At 40.7% G+C, this 13,947-nt stretch overlaps 1 protein-coding gene across 1 annotated transcript; it reads left to right on the forward strand.

Moving 5' to 3' along the window:
* Positions 1–1,177: 1,177 nt before the first annotated feature.
* b4galt5 (UDP-Gal:betaGlcNAc beta 1,4- galactosyltransferase, polypeptide 5) lies at positions 1,178–13,017 on the forward strand. Its single transcript, XM_044016414.1, has 8 exons — positions 1,178–1,331; positions 1,533–1,646; positions 3,120–3,247; positions 5,005–5,121; positions 5,896–6,083; positions 6,162–6,284; positions 7,848–7,949; positions 10,790–13,017. Exons 1-8 carry the CDS (start codon positions 1,229–1,231, stop codon positions 10,935–10,937), a joined length of 1,023 nt encoding a protein of 340 aa, XP_043872349.1. The 5' UTR covers positions 1,178–1,228; the 3' UTR covers positions 10,938–13,017.
* Positions 13,018–13,947: the final 930 nt, after the last annotated feature.

Consider the following 13,947-nt stretch of genomic DNA (forward strand, 5'->3'; position numbering starts at 1 on the left):
TGCAGTGGCTAGCATTGTTGCCTCACAGCCAGAGGGTTAGGTTTGAATCCCAGTTGGACCAAGGGCCTTTCTACGTGCAGGTGGCATGTTCTGCACGTTGGCTTCTCCGGATCCTTGGCTTTCTTCTACAGTCCAAAAACCTAAATTGACCGTTGTTCTCTGTATGATGGGATGGCGATGGGCTGGTGACCCAAGTGCTCACTGAAGTGTTTGTGTGTCACGTTTTCTTCCTTCCTGATCTCCAGTCCTGACATTTGAACTAGTATTGCTGCACATTCTCTTGAGTCTAACCACGTGAGGTGTAAGGTGCACAAGTCTCGAACTCTCTGAGATCACTTGATTAACATTATTAGGAGTTATTGATCAATAACACCACATGTATTGCCTACACCAGCTTTATTAGTGGCTTCCAGGGTTATGAACCTGGCAATGTTGCTGTAATCCCACATAATCTGTCTTCTGCTCATGAAACATAGGTTCCACCAGTGTGAGTCTAACTGCAGCAATCCCTTTCTTTCCCTGTGAACTCTCTCTGAACTCCATGTGATCGCTCCAAGCTTCCTGTCGCAGAGCAGATTTCCTTTTTCATGCTGAAGGGTTATTGATCGATATCACCAATAATATGTTGCCTAGTCCAACTTCCTTTGAGTTTAAAACATGTCATGTTCTGCTCTGATACAGATTCAATGAATGATGTCACAGTGTTGCCACAGAGGTGAAGAACCCACCAGTAATTTACAGTGTGTTATCTCTCTCTCCTTCCTACATAAATATGTTTCTCCTCCCACCTCACACACAGATTAACATTCCACTAAATGACTTTGGTGCAGTGAAGGGTGGCATGTGTGGGGCTGCTGGGAAATTCCCTGCATTATGTCACCAAGGCATTTAGGCAGTGGTTTGGGCCAGTTCAGGTAGAAGACGACAGTTTACTGCCCTGACAGTGAGAAGGTTTCTCTGATATTTGTCAGAAATTGACAGCATGACAGATACTGTGCAGTGCAGTTTGGGGTTGTTCTAAAACAAAACACCATTTCTGTGCCATCGCTGGCTTAACTTTTCAAAAATAAATCTCCTGCAGTCCGTCTGTGAGTCCCGACCCAGGTCTCGGGAATCCCTGGTTTACATATATATACATTATATATCACATTGAAGTAAACGTGAATAACTAAAGGAAGCCACTTTTCCTCTTTTCTCTCCTCTGCACACAGTGAATGAGTATGTGTTCATGGTCCAAGCCAGAGGGATCCAGATCCGAGAGAATGTGAAGAACATCGGGGCACAGGTGCTGGAGCAGGTGGTGAGAGGAGCGTACAGCGTCAACGGCACAGGTGAGAAACAACATCATACCACGCGGGTGAAGCTCATGCTGACGGTTCACGCCCTGATAAACAAGTCTTACAGCTGACTGTGACTCATGTGTCGTTAAGTCCATCGTTGAGATTCCAGTAACGACGTCAAGTGTTGGTTATGATGTTGACACTTTTTATATTGGATATCCTGTGTGTGTGTGTGTGTGTTTGTGATTGCAGATTATTCCTATGATTTTAATGTGAGTGAGAGTGATGCTCCTCCCTCCACATACCTGCCTGAGGGTTTCACCTACCTCCCCTCGCAGGTGTGTCCTGACAGGCTGCCCTCCATGAGTAAGTACGCTGTGAAACTTTAGGATTTTATGGCCTGGCTTTGATCCCGACTCATAATTCTGTAATACATGCGTGGCAGCGGCTCTCTCTTGACTTTGAATCACCCTTAAACTGTGGTTTTTCTTGTTTTCTCTGTTCCCTTCAGTGACTTCTCATTGGGCTTGTGTACATAATTATTTGAATAATGAACAGTGAAAAGATTCAAAGCTTGTGTTTTATTTCAGCTTTGATTGATGGTGCACAGAAATTATGTTGGAATGACACAAAAACACACAATAACACACAATAATATACAATAACACACAAAAACACACAATAACACACAATAATATACAATAACACACAAAAACAGACAATAACACACAATAACACACAAAAACACACAATAACACACAATAATACACAATAACACACAAAAACACACAAGAACACACAATAACACACAAAGACACACAATAACACAGAAAAACACACAATAACACACAGTAACACACAGTAACACACAAAAACACACAATAACACACAATAACACACATTAATATACAATAACATACAAAAACACACAATAACATGCAAAAACACACTAACACACACAAACACATAATAACACACAATAATACACAATACACACAAAAACACACAATAACACACAGTAACACAGAAAAACACACAATAATACACAATAGCACACAAAAACACACAATAGCACACAATAACACACAATAACTTCACCCACATTACTCAGCCCTAACATGTGCCAGTATGTGTTTTTTTTTTCAGCCCCTCCCCCTTTTTCCAAACTGCTCACATTTTCTTCATTTTAATCTTTTAATATATAATTAGTGGGCGATTAATTAATTATGATCTGTAATTAATTGATCTAATTAATTTTTAATCTCACTTAAAAATGACTTAGAAAAGCCCTCAACTTGAGGTATTTTGATTTAAAATCATTATTACATTATTGTGGCAGATCAAAAGATTGATATTATTGTTTGAACAAACGCAGCCATTTACATTCTGCTGTGTTCTTTTGTCAAACTCCACATAATTAAAAATAAAACCTGTAGCCTGTCGGCCGCAGACCTGCTCATCGTTCTCTCCTCCAGTTCAGTCTGGTGAAGAGCTTTGCTATGGCTCGCTAAATTGCTAACGTCTTTGCCGCTAACGTTAGCTGTGGCTGCAGTGGCATTGACGTGGGAGGCTAAAGTTGAGCTGCTTCAGTGGTAGGCTAACTCCTTCTTACACCTCAGGGTGTGACTGACCATAGTTTTCCAACCCCAACAACTCAAGCACAAGAAGCCCAACACATGAAAAATGGATTTTTATAAAAAAATAGGCAACTTGCATACAGAATCAGTAAAGTTACGCGATTAAAAGAAATAACATGCTAAATATGACTGTAATTAATGAATCGGCGTTAATACGATAATGTGACACCTCTATATATAATATGACATGTTTGTCTTCCAGAGGGCAGGTTGGTGGTGAACATGAGCGAGGTTTCTCTGGAGGAGGTTGAGGGATCCTTGCTGGAGGCGGAGCTGAGTGTAGCCCCAGGAGGTTTCTGGAAGCCCAAAGACTGTTTACCTCGATGGAAGGTAAGTGTGGATGGATGTGATCAGTCATACTCACTGACCTCTGACCTGGTGCTTTTTTTGGGTCTCTGCTCCGACGAGGTTTCAAGTGAGCTGATGCTATAACGTGATGTCAGCAGGGGGTGGAGTCAAAAATCCCAATCAATCAATCAAATAGTGGATATTTGCACTGGCGTGATGATTATCATGTTGCATGAGGAAGGACGATGATATGTGATATATGATATATGATATGTGATATGTGATATGTGATATATGATATATGATATGTGACATATGATATATGATATGTGATATGTGATATATGATATATGATATGTGATATGTGACATATGATATATGATATGTGATATGATATATGATATGTGATATATGATATGTGATATATCATATGTAATATATGATTTATGATATATAATATGTAATATATGGTATGTGATATATGATATGTGATATATGATATGTGATATATGATATATGATTGATGATATATAATATTTAATATATGATATATGATATGATATGTGATATATGTGATATATGATATGTGATATATGATATATGATATGTGATATGTGATATATGATATGTGATATATGATGTTATATGTGATATATGATATGTGATATATGATATATATATGATATGTGACATATGATATATGATATGTGATATATGATATATATGATATATGATATGTGATATATGATATGTGATATGTGATATATGATATGTGATATATGATATATGATATGTGATATATGATATGTGATATGTGATATATGATATGTGATATATGATATATGATATGTGATATGTGATATATGATATATGATTATGATATATGATATGTGACATATGATATATGATATGTGATATGTGATATATGATATATGATATGTGATATGTGACATATGATATATGATATGTGATATATGATGTGATATGTGATATATGATATGTGATATGTGATATATGATATGTGATATATCATATGTAATATATGATTTATGATATATAATATGTAATATATGGTATGTGATATATGATATGTGATATATGATATGTGACATATGATATGTGATATATCATATGTAATATATGATTTATGATATATAATATGTAATATATGGTATGTGATATATGATATGTGATGTATGATATGTGATATATGATATATGATGTGTTATATAACGATATGTGATAGGTTTAAAACAGTTCATCATTCAGGCCTTTTGGTGCTGATGTTTTCCATTGCTAGTTAATGACTTAATGACTAAAATCCTGTCAGGAACATGTGGTGGCAAGTAATACTGCAGAAGGAAGTTGAGCTGGAGTACAGGACTTTGACTAGAAACATGACAGATTGGAAAATGGAAATGAGATGAAAATAGTCCAGAGTCCAGCAGTGAATTGACTGCATTTCTTACAAAATGCCCACTGTCACAATATGTATCATACACTGCATTGTACATTTTACATGGTCGATGACGATTCCCCTCCTTTGATGAAACACCAAGTGTGTGGTCCTGCGTCCTGACGTGATTGTGTGTTTTGTGCTTTCTCAGGATTACATCTTTGTAAAATCCTTCCTAAGTTAATTGTGTCTGTGGCCTCTTGTGTTTTTAAAAGCGAGTCACATTTGAATCAGTCCCTCTGGTGTGGGGCAGGTCTTATAAAGAAAATGTTTCTCTGTCTTGTTTCTGCCTCAATGTTACACACTGGGTATTTGAACATTGCACTGTGCTGTTTGTCTGCAGGTGGCCATCCTCGTCCCATTCAGGAACCGACATGAACACTTACCAATCCTCCTGAGACACCTGGTGCCAGTGCTGCAGAAACAGAAAATCCAGTTTGCCTTTTATGTCATAGAGCAGGTAATTCATGTGCAGCATTCTGAGTGAGGACACTTTCCTGTCCCTGGTTATTATTTTCAGAGGTCCACACAGACATAAATGAAGGTTTTAAATAAATAATCATTAAACCGGTCTTAAAAGCCATGTTTAGCATTTACTTTTCAAAGGTAACAACACTGTAGAAATAGGAAAAGCTGGCTCTGCAGTTGGTTTTGAGCTAGAGACACCACAATACACTATTATCACGATATTTAAGTCCCTATACGATATTATTGCGATATATTGAGTATTTGCGAAATCATTAGTGCTGTCAAACAATTAAAATATGTAATCGCGATTAATTGCATTAATGTCATAGTGAACTCACAATTAATCGTTTTAATATTTTTAACATTTGTATCTATTCTAAATGTCCTTTGATTTCTTTTTGTCCCATTATTTTTATTGAGACAATATCTCTGTCACCTGCATGTTGTGAGTTATTCTTACTTTGTGTCGTTTGTTCCTCACAAAGATATTTATACACACACACACACACACACACACACACACACACAGAGCTTTGTGTACCTGTTCTTCTTTGGACTTTTCCACAATTCACATCCTAACAAAATGAGGTCGAGCTTAATTAGGACCAGGCTTTGGTTTCCATGAGGGCTACTGGTCCCGACGGTCAGGGTTCATGCTGGATAAGGTCCTAAAGAGGTTAGAAATACACAGTTCCGCTCTTGGGATTGTGATAACATCAGACAATGACAGACAGGAGTCACTGAACTGCGTCTTCTTTGTGTTCAGGGCGGCACAGAGCCGTTTAACCGAGCCATGTTGTTCAACGTGGGCTACAAGGAGGCGATGAAGGACCTGGACTGGGACTGTCTGATCTTCCATGATGTGGACCACCTCATGGAGAACGACAGGAACTACTACGGCTGCACAGACATGCCGCGACACTTTGCGGTCAAGCTGGACAAGTACTCGTACATGTGAGTGCTGCTGAGCCTGTGACTGTGCTCCCTCCCTCAGAGGAATATCATAATAATAAGTGTAATTGTTCCTCCAAGGCTTCCATATAATGAGTTCTTTGGTGGCGTCAGCGGCCTGACGGTGCAGCAGTTCAAGAAGATTAATGGGTTTCCTAATGCGTTCTGGGGATGGGGAGGAGAGGACGATGACCTCTGGAACAGGTGAATGAAGCTTTTATGTTGACTTTTTCATTGATTGTCACTTTCCATATTTCCATGAGCGGTCATTGTATGTGACGTGTGTGTGTGTGTGTGTGTGTGTCTCTACAAATTGAATTTTGCATTATCTTGAGTAGAGCTTGTGATGATCAGTCATGATGTTTGACTCGTTCTGGTAAAAACCACACGTGTGAAGGATGTGGCCTGTGTGTTCAATCTTTCCATGGAAATGTTTACCACCACCACAAATGTCAACTCTTTACCACATCTTCCTTCTTTCAACTGACGGTACACAAGGTACCATTTTATACTTACAAGCAAGATAATTAACACTTTATAAATCATCAAATAACATTAAAGTGTCGTGGTCACACACAGGTATGAGCTCATTAACAACAACAAATCACTGGTGCTGTGAAAGATTAATGTGCTATAACATATTTTCATTTATTATAAAGTGATTTAAAAAAAAAAGCCTTAAACTTCAGAACACGGTTTTTGATCAAAAGTTAGTTTTCTTAGATAGGACACATCATTTAGTTGTAATCAGTAAAGGGCCAGATGGAGGCAGATGATCACTGATGGAGAAGCCCAAAATAAATAAAGTGAAATAGTTTTTACAATGATCTGCATAATAGAAATTCATCACAAATGCTCAGTGAGTGACATGTGTTCAAAAGACAAAGAACTTCTCGCTCCTGTTTAATAATGATGTCCACAATTTCTACTGTAAAAAACTGTCGTGTTAGTTGTGTGTCAGAGAGCTGCAGTGTGTGTGTGTGTGTGTGTGTGTCTGACGGATTATTGTTTAAATGTATATTCATTTTCTCTTTTGTAAAAGATTGCACTGTACTCATTATTTTCTTATTTCCTGTATCTTATTTTCATTTTGTTTTTAATATTTGTTTCACACCAACGAACAGAAATTTTTTTGTGTCAGCCCATGGTTCTCAAGCTGTGGCGCTTCATCTGGTTGTAGTAATCATAAACACTGTTCTGTTCTATTGTAAATGAAAGGGTATGTGACCAGAGTGGAGCTGAGGAATTGCATAGAATTGTTTTATTTATTTATTCATTCATTTATTTCTTTATTTCTTTATTTATTTATTTATTTATTTATTTATTTATTTATCTTAAATGGATGAATTAATTTCTTGAACACATCTTCAAGTTGCTCCTTGAAGCTCAGCACGCTGTGGCGTTACCAGGGTCTTTGAATGCATCTCTTTAGCTGCCCCTGTTAGCTCAACACTACATTACTTTCACTAGCTCTCATGTGCTAGAGTTTAGAACATTTGAATAATAATAATAATAATAATAATAACAATAATATCATTGAATATTTCACTATTAAATGTTTCATTGTCACTGTTCAGAAACATCGTCAGTGGAGACAATGAATGATGAGAAAGCTTTGTCCTGTTTATGTGCTAACGACCACTTTTGTGTTCTCTGACCGTGAAACCGCTTCCTGTGTACGTGTCTGACTGTTAATGGCTGAAAATATCTGTGTGTGTGTGTGTGTGTGTGTGTGTACTAATTGCTCCGCCTGGTGTGTTTGCACAGGGTGCAGTTTGCTAACCTCTCAGTGAGCAGACCACATGGAGAACAGGGACGCTACATGTCCATACCACATCACCATCGTGGGGAAGTTCAGTTTCTGGGAAGGTTAGTGTGCAGCTCACACACACACACACACGTTCTCACACTGCAGTCTTACTGACGACATTCACTGGGCCCTTACCCTAACCTTAAACATCACTGACCCTTAACCTAAAACCAGACCTTAATCCCCAAAAAACCCTTAAAAATGGTGAGAACCAGACAAGATGTCCTCACTTATACTTTATGTATATATATGTATATGCATATATGTTATATATATATTGTTTTTTATTGGGCTGAACTCACCAATCTTGTACAAAAAAAACAAATTTCCTAAATGTTTAAAATAAGGAACAGAAATATGCTACTGATTGTTGCTAGCTTGTCTTTAATCACCAATTTAGTCCATCGCACTCACACACACACACGCACACACACACGCACACACACACACACAGACAAACAACCACTCACTCTCACACCTACGGTCAATTTAGAATTGACCTAATCCCCATATTATTGGGCAGCCCGTGGCCAAGTGGAAAGGGAACTTGTAACTGGAGGGTTGCCGGTTCAAATCCCCACCCAGCCAAAAAGGGCTTGGGTACCCCTGAGCAAGGTACCCAACCCCCAATGCTCCCTGGACGCTGCTCAGTGTGGCAGCCCACTGGTCAAATGCAGAGGAATACTTTCCCTAAGGGGATGAATAAAAAATGTAATTCTTTATTACATGTTTTTGGACTGTGGGAGGAAGCCGGAGACACACACACACACACACACACACACACACACACACACACACGGGGAGAACACACTAACTGTTGAAATAGTTGTTTTTGTGAAGATAATCAAAGCATTTTAAAAACACTTCAAACAACCTTGTTTTTGAAATCATCTGCCGAGTACTGATGTCGACGGCCCAGTTGCTGAACACTGGTGTGTGGGACAGCCTAAAGAAAGCCTTATACTTAACCTTAGCCATAAGGGTTCATATCTAACCCTAACCTTAACCTAACTATAATTCAAATCTTAGCCCTAAACTTATCCAGTTCCTCAGAAATGAGGTTCTGCCTCATTAGGACCAGGTTTTGGTTATGAGGATTGGTCCTGACAAGGTCAGTGTTTATGGCAGAAAATGCACACACACACACACACACACAGGCTCTGAGAGGATCATGTGATATAAGCCGGTCACATGAAAAGCCAGAGCAGTAACTTTGAGAGAGTTTCAGCTCTTTTAAAGACTTTGCATGTGATCTGCTCAAAACCTTCAGGGCAGAATTCCAGTCATTGCTCCCTCTGCTCTCTGATACACTCCCAGAGAATAAATATGTCTTTATTCAGAGTCGGGGATACTAGATTATAAGATTACATATGTATCAGAAAATTCATTCGCTTTCTAAAATCCTGATTATGAAATATGCTGCTTCTGTCTTAACCACGGGATTAAGACTGTGTGGGAGAGTAAAACCTGGTCCATTTCCTATTTAACTGGAATTGTTTGTTTGTTTGTTTGGTTGGTTGGTTGTTGTTTGTTTGGTTGGTTGGTTGGTTCTTGTTGTTTGTTTGTTTGTTGTTTGGTTGTTTGTTGTTGTTGTTGTGTGTTTGTTGTTTGTTTGGTTGTTTGTTTGGTTGGTTGGTTGTTGTTTTGTTTGTTGTTTGGTTGTTGTGTTTGTTTGGTTGTTGTTTGTTTGTTTGTGTGGTTGTTTGTTTGGCTGGTTGTTGTTTGTTTGTTGTTGGTTGTTTGCTGTTTGGTTGTTGTTTGGTTGTTTGTTTGTTTGTGTGGTTGGTTGTTGTTGTTTGTGTGGTTGGTTGTTTGTTGTTTGTTTGGTTGTTGTTTGTTTGGTTGTTTGTTTGTTTGGTTGGTGTTTGTTTGTTTGTGTGGTTGTTTGGTTGGTTGGTTGTTGTTGGTTTGTTTGTTTGGTTGTTGTTGTTTGGTTGTTGTTTGTTTGTTTGTGTGGTTGTTTGGTTGGTTGTTGTTTGTTTGGTTGTTTTGTTTTGTTGTTTGTTGTTGTTGTTTGTGGTTGGTTGTTGTTTGGTTTGTTTGTTTGTTGTTTGTTTGTTTGTTTGGTTGGTTGTTGTTGTTTGGTTGTTGTTTGGTTGTTTGTTTGTTTGGTTGGTTGTTGTTGTTTGTTTGTTTGTTTGTTTGGTTGGTGTTTGTTTGTTTGGTTGGTTGGTTGGTTGTTGTTGTTGTTTGTTTGTTTGTTTGTTGGCCCAATGCTCATGTTTTTTCAACACTAAGGCTGTTAAAGCTGGGGTAGGTAGACCCTGTTTGAGGGAAATCTGAGCTGGAAACTTTGACCAGACTCACAGCAGTTCAGTTCAGAGAGAGAGAGAGAGAAAGGGCGCCTCCTATTGGCTGTTGTACCAGGCAGAAACACACACCGCCCTTCAAGGGAAAGGTCACATCGATTCTACAAACGTGCGTAAAAGACAAAACACAGAGCGTCACATGTCAGCGATGACAGAGGCGATCATCTGTGCTCAGTGCCAGTGGGAGGAGCTTCCAGTCCATCGTTCCATTTGTACTCAGAACTTGTCGTAAGACGTTCCTGACACAGTTTGAATCCTGACAGGTCAAGGGCTCGGGTTCCAATCCCCATTGATCCCCATTGAATGGTTTGATTTGACCCTCACTCTGTATCCCACCCATGAGGGGCCGCATCCAGTTTACTCTGATTGTCGATGCTGAGCCTAGATAAAAAATAATCAGCCAAATCAAATATCCTGCACATCATACATGTGTATATATATATATATGTATATGTATGTATATGTATGTATATATACTGTATATGTACATTTAACCATTCTGGGGCCCACAAGGACCTGCTGGCTGCTCTGTGCTTGTTTTGTATGACAGTGACAGTGAATAAAAGGCTTGTTCCCTCCCCCTGCTGCAGGTATAGTCTACTACGTCACTCAAAGGAGCGGCAGAAGGTGGACGGTCTCAACAACCTCAACTACTCGCCCCTTGTGTCCAGGAGGCCTCTCTACACCAACATCACAGTGAGCCTGAGCAGAAACCTCGCACCTGTGGCCGACTACTGACCGAGGCCCAGCTGGACTGCAGACCACCAGGGAATCCCATCAGCCATATTTCACCTGTTTCAGCACTGCTTTAGGACTTTCCACTTGATTGAATCTTTGTTCTTTTGTTTATATGCAAAAAAAGAAAAGAAAAAGAAGAGTTAAATAAGTGTGTTGGATAAATCATAGAAGAAAACTAGGGATATATGCTGCACCAGTCTGTGCAACAGTCCATCACTCCTTCCCATCTGAGCTTATCTAATCTTCTCTCTCCACATGCCTTTTGCACCATTTTGGCCTTCAGCATCCATTCAGCTATTCATTCATTCATTCATTCATTCATTTTCTGATTCAATAAGTTCATGCCTACACAGCTGTGCTTATTTCTTGAAATATCGGCCACGATAGCGCAGGTGCACGCATGCGACAGTGTGACTTGCATGTGCTGACTCGTTTCCTTAGGCTTTGATTTACGTTTGTTTTTTGTTTTTTTTTTGCACTTGCCGTAAAAACCTGGGAAAACATTTACACACACACACCACCACCTCCACCACCACCACCTCCACCACCACCATCACATAGCGACTTTAGCCCAGTGGATTCCTGCAGCTGGTTCTGCAGATGCCAAATCTTCAAGTGAAGCGTGCTAGAGAGAATTCTATATAAAGAGTGAGTTTAATTTATCCTGACTTTGGAGAATATTGAAACCTAGATCACGTGCTAGTGGCTTGATTTGGTCCTGTGAACCTAGCGTTTGTGTCTTTGCGTAGTTCCGGCTGTGTGTGTTTGTTCGACCTGTTAGCAATAAGCTGCAAAAGCAGACAGCGGACGACATAGATCCTGACTTCCTTCACTTACACAGATGCAATAGAGCGGGTGCTAGCACACACACACACACACACACACACACACTCAGCGCTCACCTCTGCCACACCCCGCCCTCTTTCACCATCTTTGTCTGTGTCATGTGACAGTGAAGGAGAGCTATGCAAATGGCCCGTGCGTGTGCGTGTGTGCGTGTGTGCGTGCGTGCGCTCTACTGTCAGCGGCGAGAGAACGTCTCAGCCCTGAAACTGTGACACACTTGGCTTGAGACGCTGCTGTGTGTGGTGTGTGTGTGGTGTGTGTGCGGTGTGTCGCTGGGCGTCGCGTGCAAAGTCAGGCAGAGACGGGAAACGGTCGTGGCTTTGTTATGTTTTCAGATCCCGCGTCCTTTCATGTCCAGTCCTCTCGATTGTTTTTACAGAAGACAAGTGTCGCTGTCACTGGTGTTTACAGAAGCTTCTGCTTTGTTGTGTTTCAGACTGTCTCGTCTTTGTGTCGACGATCGCCAGCCCTCCTTCACTGTGGGTGCTGTGAAATCTCCTCAATGATAAATCGAGAGCTGCCTTCATTTTCTTTGTACTACTTTATTTTGAAACGTCAGGTAATGAACTACTGATTATCCCTGTTAGCTTGGCACAGACAGGATGTTGTGAGGTTTTGTTGGATGGCGTGCGGCGTAAAGGTCATGTGAGCAGAACAGATGAAAGCGTCTTGAGAACGGAGCCGGTTCAGTTTACAGCTGAAAATCTTTCACTTCACTCTCAACGCGTCCTCTACACCCTCCCTCAATCTAACCAGGCTTTTATTGTGAAATATTTGGATGTCACTCACTACAGACCTGCAGGTGTGACGGCATATGTGCAGTTGCTACAACTCCGCCTCCTTTATGTGTGTGTGTGTGTGTGTGTGACAATACAGAACTTCCCAAAAACTGTTAAATTAAAAGAAATAGCGTGTGTCCCACTGTCTTTGGTCACTGGCTGTCCTCTCGTCATGCAGCTACTTCATTTCACACAAATCGCCTTGTATGCATTTCTGATGATGGGGAAAATGTGGGTGTTTGAAAAAGAAATGAGAAAAAATTGAAGATGCAAAGAGGCTGGCCCTCGTTTTTTTTTTATTTATTTGATCTTTTATGGATTCTTTTCTGGAATTGTCGAGTTTTTGTGTCGCGATGATTTAGGTGACCTACTGTAAGACGGTGTTACACGCACTGAAGCCTGTAATTGTTTGTAATTGTGTGGCGATTGTGAGGTTCAGGTCCATACCAAAAAAACCCATGAAAACACCTCTCCATTTCATTCAAACACGCACTCCTGAGAATCTACGGGGGGAGAGCGCTTTGAAGGAAATGGAATGGGGCCATTGTAGCCTAGTGTGTATTAATCTGCTGAAAAGACACAATGGAGGCGCAGGAGGAGGCCATTTTGTGTGACAACCACAGGAAGAGCAAGACACCTAATGAGGAAAATGCGAGTGGTCGCTGTCTTTCACTGGACACCTCCTTTACTCTAAGTGACAGTCGATGGTGCTGACTCTCGTGACGTGTTTACTGGAACCAATCCTGACATTACCCAGGTGTAAAACATCCGAACTCAGGCCGGGTCGTACTTACCACATCCATGTGTCCTCAGACTTCCACTGAAGTCACGTCCACAGACCAACACGAGCACCTGTGCGCCTGCACACGCACCTCGTAGCACCGCAACACCTTCCGGTGTCTCGAGCACCAGGGGTCTCAAAGTCAAATGTCCTGGGTGATCATCTCGTGTGGTCAGTGGGAGGAAATGAAGACGCTGCGTTCATAGCTTAGCGATGGTTTTAAAGCGTAAACAGGTGGATGTGTTTGAGTCCAGGTGCTGGAGGAGCTGCGTCAGTCACGGCTATCTTTGTAGCAAGAGTTGCTAATGCTGCTAAAGGTCCAGACCTCTGATTGGACAGTGTGGCGTTGACCATGAGACGCCTAAGCGTGATTTCATCGGCAAAACAACAGAAACACATGAGCCCGCCTCGTTCAGACCGAGTTCGCCGCGGTGGTTACAGTGTAACGCGGCTGTTTTGCTCGTGTGTCGCTGGTTTGCACACGTTTAGCACCTGACCAGTCGCCCAGGAGGCGTCCAGCGAAGGTCACTGACCGTAGCGGCGTTTGCGTTCAGTTTTTCTTTTCCATGTGTGTTTGAGTGAAATGGCTAAAACCTCTCAGAGG

This window comes from Solea senegalensis, unplaced genomic scaffold, assembly GCF_019176455.1.
Source record: "Solea senegalensis isolate Sse05_10M unplaced genomic scaffold, IFAPA_SoseM_1 scf7180000014486, whole genome shotgun sequence".
NCBI classification, from domain to species: Eukaryota; Metazoa; Chordata; class Actinopteri; order Pleuronectiformes; family Soleidae; genus Solea; species Solea senegalensis.